Genomic DNA, 14084 nt, shown 5'->3' with positions numbered 1-14084 from the left:
ATTATGTTAAATGAAATAAGCCAGGCAGAGAAAGAAAAATACCATATGACTTCACTCATTTGAGGAACCCAATGAACAATATGAACTGAGGAACGGAAGAGACGGGATCAAAGGGTCCAAAGGGAAAGTGGACAGAGGGAAAGGGGAAGATAGGATGGGATAAGAGCAGAAAAGCCAAATGGGGAGGAGGGTGTAGTGGGGAGGAGGCTATGGGAATGTGGTGGGGGAAAAGTGGGAGGGGGAGGACTTTGGGGGACAATAGAATCTGTGTACACCCAATAAATTAAAATAAAATAAAATAAAACAAAACTCTTGGATCATGAAATGGAATCTAAAAATACTTCTAGGCTAAAACACAAATACAAAGCCCTATAGAATATAACTGGATACAATGAAGCTTCTCTCCATGGTCAGATTTTGCACTGTAATTCATACATTATTATAAACAAGATTTTCCTTGGGAATTTATACATTCAAATATTCCTGTAATTAGAGATGCAGGAAGGGTACTTTAAGACCAAAAGAATCTCAGTGTCACCAGGAAAAGCATAAGCACACGGTAGAGAAGGAAAATTAGTCTTTATTTTCCTCAAGTTCAGATGCTAAGCTTTTCTCCCAAGTCCTACCTGTAGCATCTCCACTGTTGACCCCTGCAACCGATGCTCCAGATCTGACATGAGATCTCTCACCAACTGGTTCTGCTGGACCAGCTCACTCTCATCCTCTTCCAGGTCACAGAGAATCTCTTCCTCAACCTTTTCCAGTTTTTTCAGGTCAATCTGCTCTTCATTGTCCAGAATACCTCTCAATTTTTGAAAACACTTCTGAACACGCTGGCTCTCACTTTGTAAATGACTCTTTAGGATTGAGAAAAATAAAAATGGATTTATGCTATCAGGCAGAGGTAAAGGCAACAAAAGAATTATTTAATTTGGGAGTTCTCACAAGGAAAAGGGATAGAGCAGAGGAGCAATTCTTGGGGAGGCTCACTTTTGCTATTATTTTTTCTTTATCATATTCTAAAAACCATGGACTCAAGTTTGAATTATAAAGGGTAACCCTGAACCAAAATTAGACACCTGGGTGTAGCATAACTATCACAAAGCTGCCCAGGACAGCCATAACACCCTGCATTACTCCTGACCCCCCTTTTTCTAACATTAAACACCAGAGACAGCACCACGATCTCTAGAAGCATTAAAGACTCAAAATATTGCCTGACCAGGCGGTAACGTAGTGAGTGTCGGACTGGGATGCAGAAGGACCCAGGTTTGAGACCCCGAGGTTGCCAGTTTCAACGCAGGCTCATCTGGTTTGATTGAGTAAACCTCACCAGAGTGGACCCAAGGTTGCTGGCTTGAGCACGGTATTACTTGGTCTGCTGAAGGCCCATGGTCAAGGCACATATGAGAAAGCAATCAATGAACAACTAAGGTGTTGCAACGAAAAACTGATGATTGATGCTTCTCATCTCTCTCTGTTCCTGTCTGTCTGTCCCTATCTATCCCTCTCTCTGACTCTGTAAAAAAAATAAAAAGAATCCAAATATTGACATAAATTTATAAAGAATACACTAGCCTTCCTCACCAGATTCTCTATGAATAACAATTCCAAATATTTATGTTAATTTGTGAGATGTTTATTTTCAGCCCTACTCCTATCAGAGAAAAGATAAAGAATGCCTAATCAATGACTGGACATATCAACTCAGGGAACAAAGAGGAAGGGAGCTCTTTGTGATTAACTCCCAAGGTCCTGCCCAGGTTCCTGTCTACCTCAGGAAGCGTATCCTCCTACCTTCCAGGAAGTTTTCTCCTCTCTGATGTCAGCTCCCAACTTCTCAGCATTCTGCTGCTTTGTCCTCATCTTGTCCAGAGCTGCCTGGAGCTTCTCCTGAGAGAGAGAAAAATCACACCCGAGTCAAGATATGGGCTTTCTCAGCATCAATGTAGAGGATGCATTGGGAAGAAATCAGTCTGATCTCTAAAGAGATTAGAGTTGACAACAACTGTGAGAATCTGTGACTTGAAGGAAAGCTACAGTAGTGAATGAGTTTTTTAAGACAAGTGATAGAAGTCAACATGCCATTGTCAAGAGGGGTTTTAATGAGTTATACACTTGAACTCTGTGTGGTTTTATGAAACAATGTCAAGCACATAAATTCAATTAATAAAAATAAATAAATAAATTACTATCACTTCATATACAAAAGAAAAAAGATATACAGAGAAGTCTGATTCTCTTTGTCTTAAAGAAGAAGGATGAGTAAGGGAGAACTCAGGTTTATATCTACCCAGCTGCACAGTTACCCCTCCTGTTCAAAAGGGAAATGAGAACTTTGCTTGTGCAACTAAACTCCACCTATTAAGACAAAATATAAAAATATCTGCTTCTGGTTTAAAGTCTGCTCATCATGTTGTAATTAGGCAGTATGCGCAGAAATGTCCTTCAGGTACTAGAAGGTGAGCATAGGAAGAAAAGTGATCAGGCTCTGGGCTCTGGTGGCAAGGTCCTTAGAGTGAAATGCAAAGTGGAGATTTCCCATCAAGTACCATTTTCTGCATGTCTTTCCCCCATCCTGGTCTGTTACCTTGTACTCCTGGGCAACCTCCTCCATGAGGAATGTGTGGTGATCACGGTGTTCTTGAGACCGCTCACAAAGCCAGCAAATGACCTTTCCATCCTCCTTACAGAAGAGCCAGAGTTTCTCTCCATGGCGCACACAGAGATCTCTCTTTTGCTCCTTTTCTGGGCTCAGCTTGACCTCCCTGAGCATCTCCACTATGTTGGCCATATGCCGATTAGGCCGCAGGCTCCCAGGGTGGTAACTGATTCGGCACACAGGGCAGCTGCCCCCTTCTTCCTGCCCATTCATGGAGTCCTTGTTGTTTGCAGTGATGCAGGTTTGACAGAAGCTGTGCCCACAGTTCAGGCTCAGGGGTTCTCTCAGGAGTTCCAGGCAGATGGGGCAGGTCACCTCCTGCTTTATGTTCACCAGGATTCCTGAAGCCATCACAGCTGCTCTCCGGCTCTTATCTGTCTTGACCTGAGGCTCCTTTTGCTCACAGATTCCTGCTTCTTAATAAAGGTTAAAAGAAGGCAGAGTAAGAAAGTTAGGCATACATCAATAATAACTGTGAGCAGGGCAAGAACAAATATTGAGGGACAAAAAAAAAAAAGATAAAAAGATTCTGGGTCAAATAAGTTTGCAAATATGATATATATGTTTGCTTGCTTATAGTTTACATTAGGTTTGGGGGACAGGGTGTAAGCAGGCAGAATCCTTATAGCCTAAGGCTTAGTTTTAAGACTAAGCTTTTCTCCACATCTTTGACTGTATTATGGTGGGGGAGGATGCACTATAACAAGTAATCCCATTATGCCTATGGTGGGGGAGGATGCACTATAACAAGTAATCCCATTATGCCTCAGACTTTGCATCAGAGACTTCCTTATTTGTACATTGGATTGCAGGGGTCTCAAACTCGCGGCCCGCGGGCCGCATGCGGCCCGCCGAACAATTTTGTGCGGCCCGCAGACTAATTCACGAAGTTCAAAATATTTTGGATAAAATTAAGTAAGCCCGTGGATTAGTCTGCGGGCCGCACAGTTTGAGACCCCTGGAGGTTTGGATTTCTACACTATAAAGGAGAGCAGAGTAAAGCCATGTGAGGAGGTGAGAAGCAGTAAAGTTGGCAGAGTGCTGAAGAAGAAGCCAGTTTGTGCATAGTTTGTGCAAAGAGAAGGAGATGGGGAACAGAGGTGAATAAGGCTGGTGAATTAGAAACCTTTGATTCTAGGAAACTCTACTAGCATCAGTCAGTGGCTTTGGGAGCCTTGAAAGGAAAGGAAAGTGTTTTCCCAATATGTGTATTTCATGCCTGCTGGGTGCAAGCTAGGATTAAAGCTAGCCAACCAGTTCTTGACTCCATTGTTTCATTATCATCTGTCCAAACCAAATGCGAACCTGCATGGGCCAGGCGGCTATGATGTTGGTCCTGGCTACTGGCTTTACAAAAACAAAGAGAGACATGATTACTTGATTAAAAAAAAAAAAAAACAACTTTTTATAATCATTTTAATTACTTTTAATTCATCTGACATGACAAATTTTATTTTCCTCTGCAATGTCTATTATTGTCCTTTACTCTTATTGAACAAAAGAATGATCTTAAGTCTTTCTACTAAGATCCTGTGTGACCCACCTTCTCTCCTGCTTCTTTCGCATGCGCAACACATCCTCAAAGGTAAAAGCACCGAACCACTTCTGCGTCGCGGTTTTTCTACTTGCTATTCTCTCAGTATGCCCTGTTATTAGTAGGACTTACTCTGATCCTTAACTTTCTCTTTACATGTTTCTTTATCAGAAAGACCTGCTCTGATTTGCATATTTACACTGTAACCATTGCCATCATTTCTTGTATGTTTGAAATGATTGCTATTATCATGACATAATCTATGGCAATGTGTTTGTGTATGTGGCAAGAGTAAACCCTTTATCAGATCTGTACACAGAAACAGTGTGTGACTTTCAAAGATCATTTATCTTCTGGATAAACCTAATATATTCAGGTCCCTCTTCAGAAGCATTTTCCTACCTCATTAAAGTTAATCATAAACAAACAGGTAATTTAGGAGGTTCTGGGGATTCCTTCATTATAAATGATGAAATTTAGCATTGGCTAGTAAATATGCCAAAGACATTGACAAGAGCCAAAAGGTGTATATGTATGTGGACGGTCAGAGGGAGACAGTACAAACATATTCATATGATCACACATCACATACCTGAAAAAATAGAAACACAGAGAAAATCAATATCAGCTTGTGATAATAGTCTCCCAATTTTAGTCAAGATAATTAATTTTTAATGACTATGAATCACATGTGTAAAGCCAGTAACCACAGCCACCATTACAGCCACCTGGCCCATGAAGGTTCTCATTTGATTTGGACAGACAGTAATGAAACAACGGAGCCAAGAACTGGTGGGCCATTACCTTTAATCCTAGCTGCACCCGACAGGCAAAAAATACACACAGTGTGAAAACACTTCCCTCTTTATTCACGGCTCCCAAAGCCACTGACTTATCCAAGTTTCCTAGAATCAAAGGTTTCTAGCTAACCAGCCTTATTCACCTCTGTGCTCGATCTTCTTCTCTCTGCACAAACTCTGTACAAACTGGCTTTTCCTTCAGCACTCCGCCATCTTGGACACTTCTCTTCCCCTCCACATGGTCTTCCTCGACTCTCCTCCTGCATGGGCTCCATTGCCCCATTTTATAGTGTAGAAATTAAAACCTTAATCCAATATACAAACAAGAAAGTCTCCAATATAAAGTCACTTATTTGAGGCATAATTGGGATTCCTCATGAGAGTGCACCACCCCACATCATGCAACAGTTAAGGGTGTGGGGAAAAGCTTAGTCTTAAAACTAAGCCTTAGGCTAAAACGACCCTTCCTGCTTACAGCCTATCCCCCACACTCAATGCAAACTATAAGCTAGCAAACATATATCATATTTACAAACTTATTTGACCAGCAACATGCTAACAGCTAAACTAATACACATCAACATACTAATGAGTCTAAATGGAGCATTTAAACCACTATGACCCTGACACTACCTGTAAAGTAATAGTAATATAATCAGCCATATATTAGAAACAAGCTGATGTTTAAAACACTGCTAGAGACGTATACATGTTGTTGGTCAATCAAATAATGGTCAGATAAAAGGTCGTCCAACAATTCCTACTTGAAAATATAAAGGTAGAACAGAACCAAAAATAAAGGAAATATGGCATACGAGAGAGGAAAAACTGTTTCAGGTGAAGGAAGCGGCTTGTTTGTAAAAATGCACCACCTTGTCTGAGTTTGAAAATGCCGGTGCAGCTGGGTGCACAGAAAACTGCTGGGCCTTTAGTATCACATGAGCTTGCAGTGACCCTGACACATGGCACTTCTTCAATTGTCTAACACTTAGGGCTTCTTTTCCAGAAGCAAAAGAAGTTATCCATGTTTAATCATCAGAGAAGAGGGAGAAAGAGTTAGCTTTGCCTTTGCTTGGTGGTATGTTAGATGAATCCAGTGTAGAATTGGGAAAATAGCCCAGAGACCATAAGCTGTTAGCTTCTGGCTACAGAGACTGCTCCAGATTAGGTTTTGATGAACAGCAGATCACAGGTAGACATTGAATTAGAGATAGATTTTAAATGAGGTCTAACTGTGTTCATAACTCCAGAATGGTCTAAACATGGGTGTAGGGCAAGCAAATATTTCTTATCCCATTCAAGATCCAGTTCATCCTGAGACCTATCAATACCTTAATTGAACAAATCAGTTTGTATATTGCGTTTTTTAGGTTTGCTTGCTTATATTTTGCATTGGCCTGGGCAGCGCATGTGTATGTAATCTGTGAAAGGCTGTGGTGCTTGTCCTCAGGGCAGCAGATTGCAAATTGTGGATTAATTTTCTGCCTGGGAGGGGCCATTGTATTGCTAATGTTTGCTGGACAAGGCATTTTTTTCCCCAGCCTGTATTTTGCCAGGAGAGAAGAAGTGCAGGTGTGGAACCAGAGCTGAGGGGCTTTAAGAGCTCAGCTGAGGCTGGTGGGAACCTTTGATTCCAGGAGTCACTGGAGAAGATTTTCCGGGTTGTGGAACCAAAGAATGCACCAGGGTTCTGGGAGCTCTGAATGAGTGGAAATCGATCTTCCCTTCAGTTTGCTTGTCCACCTGTAGGAGACTTTAATAAAGAGAATGGCCCACCATTTTTGGCACCACTGTTTCTTTACTGTCTCCCTGAATGCAATGAGAACCTGCATGGCCACAATGGCAGCAGTCTCTGGCCATACAACTCTATAGAAGAGGGAGGAGCAGAGCATGCATGTTGGAGCTGCAGAACTTTGTCACAGTGGGGGTACAAGGAACTAATGTCAAAGCAGCTGCTGCCCAGGATACAGAAGAGGGAAGTGCAGAGAAACCTGAAGCCCCACTCATGGAGGGAACTCCACCTTACCTGCCCAGTGACTCCAGTGCTCCACAGCAGGCAAGGACATGGGTGTGGGAACATGAGTGGTGTCTGCGCTGCAGGAATATCACCAATGCCCAGACCATCCTTGAGAACCTGTGGGTTTGTGCCCCGTATCAGGCTCCCTAACCCTGGTGTACTGCACCAGAGAGCTGAGCCCACAGATTGTCCTCAAAATCCAGCAAACTTATGCCCATGAGATCCTTAGGGGTTTAGGGAACAGGAGATTCCTCTTTTTTTAAATCCTTATTTAGAAAGTTAGGTTTAACACAGTGACATTGATTAGTAAGAGTACACAGGTTTTAGGTAAACATTTCTTTAGTATTTTAACTATTGATTACGTTATATACCCACCATCCAAAGTCAAATCATTTTCCATCACCTTATATTTGTCCCCCTAAGATCCCTGTCTTAAAGCCTAATTCTCAGGAATTAAAGGACTTACAGGAAATGCCCCAGGAACCAGCACAAAAGCAAAAGTAGAGAAGTGCCTCAGACCACGTGTGAAGGAGTAGTACCCTTTTCTGGAGACAGAGATGTGGTGGTGGAGCTGGTGAAGGTGGGAGGAGGTTCATTGGCGACCACCCCCTACCTTGCCAGCTCAGGGCTGCATCTGCCTGTAACCAGTAAGAGCCACTTGGTGTACTTCCCCATCTTGCTGCTGCAGCCCCTCTGCCAGAGCTGACTGGAGAGTGACCGCACCCAGTGCCCTCCCAGGGGCATCAGCCCTGCCCCACCATGGGGACAGGAGCCACTTCTGCCACCTTGCTCAGGTCCCACAGCAGCCATTAGACTCTGGCAGCCCTCTCAGTGATCTCCCATTAATCTCCTAGCTCTGCTGACTAGGTTGAAGGAGGTGGATGATGTGTTTCATTGCCCCATTGTCTGATCAAAAGAAGGCACAGTTCTTATCAGGCTACTACTACCCCTGAGAAACTGCACAGAGCACAGAGGAAACTCACCACAATCTTTCAGGGTAAAAAGCCGATTCACTTGTTCTGAAGTTTCAGCCTGAGGGGCAGACATTATCACGATTCCCTCTCCAAACCAGAGGCTTGAAGTCCACAGGAGATCTTGAGGACAAGGGTGAAAATGAAAGTTAAAATTCTCTGGGGAAGAGCAGAGAGCAGAACATCTATAGACCAATGGGAGGCCTTCACCAGGGCCCCTGGGAAATATGAAGGCTTTGTGCCTGTGTCAGTCAGTGAAAGCTTTCTCACTACATGCCAAATTTGGGTTCGATCCCAGGTCAGGACACACACAACATTCAAACAATGATGGCATGAATAAATGGAACAACAAACTGATGTTTCTCCCCACATCCAATCACCTCTGTCTCTGTTTCTCTCTCTGTCTCTTTTCCTCTTTCTCTAATATCAATAAAAGGAAGATAAATTTTTAAAAAGTGAAAAGACATGTGCTGCAAAAACACTCACCACCATTGCATTTTTCCTGCTCTTAATGGAGGAGGAACACAGACTTACTCATTTCTGAGGATACTGCAGCCCATCAGCTCCCTGGAGAGAGTGAGGCTGATCAGGAAAGGGAAACATTGACATGCATATATCATTGCAGAGGGGGCCCATACAGACTGCTGACCCTGCCTCTATCACTGAGAGTAATGATGTGACCAATACCTGAAAATGGAGATATGTCTGGGCAGGCGGAGAAAAGACTTTCTCATGAGAGAGAATTGCTATAAAAATAAAGAAGAATGTCAAATCAACTTATATCTAGCTTATTCACTTAAAGAGGATATTGCAGTACTTAAACAGATAAGTAGCTATGAAAAAATAAGAGTTTGTCTTATAATAAAAAATAATTACTACATGTACAACACAATATAGTTTACTATAGGCAGAATGTTATACTGTGAACCTCTAGGAAGTATCCATTTTGTCTTACTGAAGCTTTAACCCTGATAAACTGTAACATCTTGAAAATTTAACTGGTTATATCTCATATGAAGTCATTTTACCATAAAAAAGACAATATGGCCCTGGCTGGTTGGCTTAGCGGTAGAGTGTCAGCCTGGCGTGTGGGGGACCCGGGTTCGATTCCCGGCCAGGGCACATAGGAGAAGCACCCATTTGCTTCTCCACCCCCACCCCCTCCTTCCTCTCTGTCTCTCTCTTCCCCTCCTGAAGCCAAGGCTCCATTGGAGCAAGGATGGCCCGGGCGCTGGGGATGGCTCCTTGGCCTCTGCCCCAGGTGCTAGAGTGGCTCTGGTCGCGACAGAGCGATGCCCCAGAGGGGCAGAGCATCGCCCCTTGGTGGGCAGAGCGTCGCCCCTGGGGGGCATGCCGGGTGGATCCCGGTTGCGCGCATGCGGGAGTCTGTCTGACTGTCTCTCCCGGTTTCCAGCTTCAGAAAAATACAAAAAAAAGAAAAAGAAAGACAATATGATTGATAGCAGAAATAGTAAATTTAAAGTGAATGTTTAGAGAAAACAGATTATAACCTAGAATAGTATACTAGAAAACCATAATTAAAATATATTTGGAAATTTAAAAATAGAAATATTTATTATGCAAAAAGATAAGATAAAAATGATGTGGTTTTTTAATCAAGTTATTTTATTTGAAAGCATAAGAAAGGTACTAATATTCAAATAGACTAGCATTCATTCTTATCAATCATTATTTCAAATCACATAGGAAAGCAATCAACATCAATCTGAACCCTTGCTTATATATTAGGAAATGAAAAAGTTAATGCAAACATTCTATTTCTTACATTTCACAATTATCATGTTATTCTCTGTATTTTTCTTTCTGATGAGAAACTTCAATTTAATTTAATAAGGGCCAGTAAGTAGCAATATCAGTACGGTTATGAAATTCTATCCAATTTGAAAGTCAAGGGTCTAAGACTCTAAGCAGTTGTTTCCCAACATGGGTCCCACGCCCCACAGGGGGGCAATTCGGTAGTTAAGGGGGCAATTTAAAAATGGACTCCACATGACTTTAACTCTTTCGCCCCGGGCCATTTAAATGCAATGCTAGATATCGGTGCCAAATTTAACAAAAAATGCAATTCTTAAATAATTGCGGTAAATAATTATTAAGTATAATTTCATTTGATGAGACCAAAATATCAACTGGGTGATTGGCGTCGTCAAGTAAACTGGTCCTGGGATCACCGCGGAGCGTGCTGTCTGCTGTGGGCAACCCCGGATGTTTTAAAAACTCGCTAAACAATGCAGTTATTCTCACCTAATTGGCCCATCGCAACTTCTGTAGTGTTTCACATCATTCAGTTGGTGTTAATTTGAAATAAGTGTCAGTCAAAACTGTTGTAAAAGCTCATTGATTTAATAAATATACATATATATATATATTGTATAGATATAATTGGTAAGTATTTGATTTTATTTTTATCTATATTAAACTCTTTCTTAAGTACTTCTTGCATCGGGGCTAGAAAGCACTAATATTTTATAAATATTATTGGGGCTATAATAGTGCATGCAGACAATTTTAATTTTAGAAGCATAACTTTCCAGAAAATTTTGTCAAGTGGAAAAAATATAGATACCTTTTGATTTGCGGTGGTAGTGTAGTAAATGTGTTATATACATTTAAATAAATATGAATTTTTAGTATATGTTTACTCTATGTCACATTGAATATATTTTAACACATATTTTAATATTAGTTTTTAATTGATCTTATTTTTATTATACCCCATAGTTAAATGAGTGGTGCAAGCAAGAAAAAAACTCGTCAATATTCGGAGGAATATTTAAAATTTGGGTTCATACCCGCTGTTCACGATGAGCGGATTCCTTTTTGTCTTTTATGCCAGCAATGCTTGACCAACGAATCAATGAAACGAGGTCATCTTGAGGCGCATTTGAAGGCAAAACATTGTGCTCATATTAATTCAGATTTGAGTTACTTTAAAACTTTAAAGAAAAATTTTGAAAAAAGAACAACATTAAAGTCTCTATTTACTGCTCATACTTCAACTAATAATCGTGTTCTTGAGGCTAGTTATCAAATTTCTTTATTCATCGCTAAAACTGGAGAAAATCACACTATAGGAGAGAATTTAATAAAACCGTCAATATCAGCATTTCTTAAAATGGTTCTTGAAAAAGATGACAAAGATGTAAAAGCTATGCCACTCAGTAACAATTCTGTTAGCAGAAGAATAGACGAAATGAGTAAGGATATTGAAAAACAACTTATTGAAAAGCTGAAAGCAAGAAAATTCTCCTTGCAAATGGATGAATCAACTTTGAGAGACAGTGAGGCAGTATTGATGACTTACTTAAGATATATTGATAAAGGACATTTTGCTGAAGGAATGTTGTTCTGTAAAAGATTAGAAAGCACCACTACCTCCAAAGATATATATAATAAGCTAAAAAACTACTTAGATGTCAATGATATACCAATGAAAAATATAACATCTTGTGCTGCAGATGGTGCTCCCAATATGATGGGCAAGAAAAATGGCTGCTTAAAATTGATGAAAGATGCGAATCCAGAAATGATTCTTGTGCATTGTGTTATTCATAGGGAAAACTTGGTAGCTAAAAAAATCTCGCCTGTTCTGAATGAAGTATTACATACAGTAATAAAGTGTGGTAATGCTATTAAAGCTAGTGCCAAATGTGAGCGTCTTTTCAAGCTATTTTGTGAAGAACAAAATGAAGACCATGTGAGACTCTTACTTCATACTGAAGTAAGATGGCTATCTAAAGGAAACTGTTTGAAAAGATTTATGGAACTGTTTGATACTCTTAGTGATTTTTTAAGCAACAAACCTGAAATGAAGTATCTGTTAACAGTAGATGGTAAAGCATTTGTTAGTTATTTAGCCGATATCTTTGAAAAACTAAATATATTAAATAAGCAACTTCAAGGAACAAATAAAACTCGTCGATGCAAAAGCAAAGATATTTGGTTTCATTACCAATATTGAGTTATGTCAGAAACATATTAACAACAAAAACTTTAAACAGTTTCATTGGCTCCAAAAATGTGAAGTAACTGATACTGCTTTACTTGTTATTGTCAATCATTTGAATGTTCTATCGGCTGATTTAAAAGAAATATTTTTTGATTTAAAACAAACTGATTTCTCAACATGGATGATGTAGCCAATGTTAGTGGATTTGTCTGATATATCAAATATGCAGTATCAAGAAGAACTCGCAGAATTGCAAAATGATGAGACAGTTAAAGCTTTATTTAATATCAAATATCAAATTTTAATACCCAAATTCAACCAAATGTGCAAGAAAACTATTGCTACCGTTTCCATCTTCATTTTTAGCTGAATGTGGATTTAGTGCTGTAAATGATTTACTGGTAAAAAAAAGAAATCAGCTGGATATAACACAACGTGGAGACTTGAGACTAAATCTAACCAAATTGGAACCTAATATAAAATCTCTGTGCAGCAAGCATCAAGCGCAAGGATCACACTAAATTAAAATAATAAATTAATATAGAAAAATCTGTATTAAAATTATTTGGAATTTAAATTTCTGTTTTTCATTATATGTTTTTAAATTTTACTTACTGTGTTTTGTTAACAATTTCATAGTGATTTCTTCCTAGAACCTATCATTTATGTTTATTAAGTGAACAAATCAATTTTTTAATGTTAAAAATTATGTATGTTACATAGGGGGGGGACATAAAAATTTTAGAAAGGTTAAGGTGGGGCATGGCACAAAAAAGGTTGGGAAACACTGCTCTAAGCTGTGCAGTGTTCACTCTCTATAACATGTCATCTATAAGAGCACCCTGGCCATTAAGTATTCAAAATAATTTAAGTCATTATCAGGAGTAGCCTCTTCTTTATTCCTGGATACATGGATTGAACCCATCAACCAATATCTCCTGGCACCTAAAATTTTCCCATGATGCTCTAAGTCCTCCTGTAAATCAGCATTTCTTAAGTTTTCCTTCCTACGCTATATTGTAGGAAATTTAGCTTCTAACTTTTCTTGGGGGTTCAACTGCAGAAAAAACATCTAGGCTGTAGAAAAAAGGACCCATAATCCTGCCTCCTCCTCTCATTAGCTGTGGACACTAAGACATATCTCATAAATTTATAAATACTTTCAAATTCCTGATAGTAATTCTTTCTTTTCTGATATTTTTGAAATTCAACTTTGATAAAGACACCCTCTATATAATTATACATTTAATTGTATATTCATAATGATGTGGGTATGTGTATACAGAAGTATAAATGTGCATGTGTATACCTTTCTCAGGCCCTTAACATTCTATTAAGACAATTAATTACCCTTCTAGATCTTAATGTGGGCTCTGTGCACTCAACTCTAATTTATATTGTAGGTTTCTCTAAGAAAAGTTTGTCACCTGACCAGGCAGATAGAGCGTTGGACTGGGATGCGAAGTACTCAGGTTCGAGACCCTGAAGTCGCCAGCTTTAGTGCGGGCTCATCTGGTTTGAGCTAAAGCTCACCAGCTTGGACTTAAGGTCGCTGGCTCCTGCAAGGGGTTACTCGATCTGCTGAAGGCCCGCAGTCAAGGCACATATGAGAAAGCAATCAATGAACTACTAAGGTCTTGCAATGAAAAACTGATGATTGATGCTTCTCATCTCTCTCCATTCCTGTCTGTCTGTTCCTGTCAATCCCTTTCTCTGACTCTCTCTCTCTGTCCCTGTAAAAAAAAAAAAAAAAAAAAAAAAAAAAAAGTTTGTCCCTTTACTATCCTGAGTAAGTCTATTTCTTATCAAATTTGAAATTCATTTTAAAAGTAAATAAAAGAAAAGTGAAATGTATGGTATATAGGGTGTTATATTCAGATGTTTCACCACAAAAAAAAAAAGGCCTGAGCACAAAAGACTGTCCATAATGAAAAAGCAGTCCCAAAATATGAATCCCTGCAGGAGAGATTTGGGAACCATACATTTATGTGATTATGACAGATCCCCAATAAAGAGCTTTAAAACACTCAGTCCCAACCTGGGTGTAAAAAGTTCTATAACACAGGCTGGAATGGAATGGTCTTGACAGCATAGACTGATAACTTGACAGTTAAGACATCAGTAGAATCA

General features: G+C 39.7%; 1 protein-coding gene across 7 annotated transcripts in view; it reads right to left on the bottom strand.

The window, feature by feature from the left end:
• LOC136394159 (tripartite motif-containing protein 5-like) overlaps positions 1-8126 on the bottom strand; it is a 119281-nt gene extending 111155 nt beyond the window's left edge. For 5 of the 7 annotated variants that reach the window (XR_010749166.1, XM_066366936.1, XM_066366928.1 and 2 more), the window contains exons 1-4: positions 7997-8113; positions 2591-3078; positions 1798-1893; positions 627-857 (exon numbers count right to left, since the gene is read on the bottom strand). Coding sequence is in view for 6 of the 7 variants with exons in the window: in XM_066366936.1 (XP_066223033.1) it covers positions 627-857; positions 1798-1893; positions 2591-3078; positions 7997-8060 (879 nt within the window). In the remaining variant the exon portion in view is untranslated. Of the gene's footprint in view, positions 1-626; positions 858-1797; positions 1894-2590; positions 3079-7996 lie in introns of all 7 variants that reach the window. The other 2 variants (XM_066366892.1, XM_066366885.1) reach the window with 2 other exon arrangements.
• Between the last annotated feature and the right edge of the window lie 5958 nt (positions 8127-14084).

Source organism: Saccopteryx leptura, chromosome 1, assembly GCF_036850995.1.
Source record: "Saccopteryx leptura isolate mSacLep1 chromosome 1, mSacLep1_pri_phased_curated, whole genome shotgun sequence".
Lineage (NCBI taxonomy): Eukaryota > Metazoa > Chordata > Mammalia > Chiroptera > Emballonuridae > Saccopteryx > Saccopteryx leptura.
This window is presented reverse-complemented; position numbering and strand designations above follow the sequence as displayed.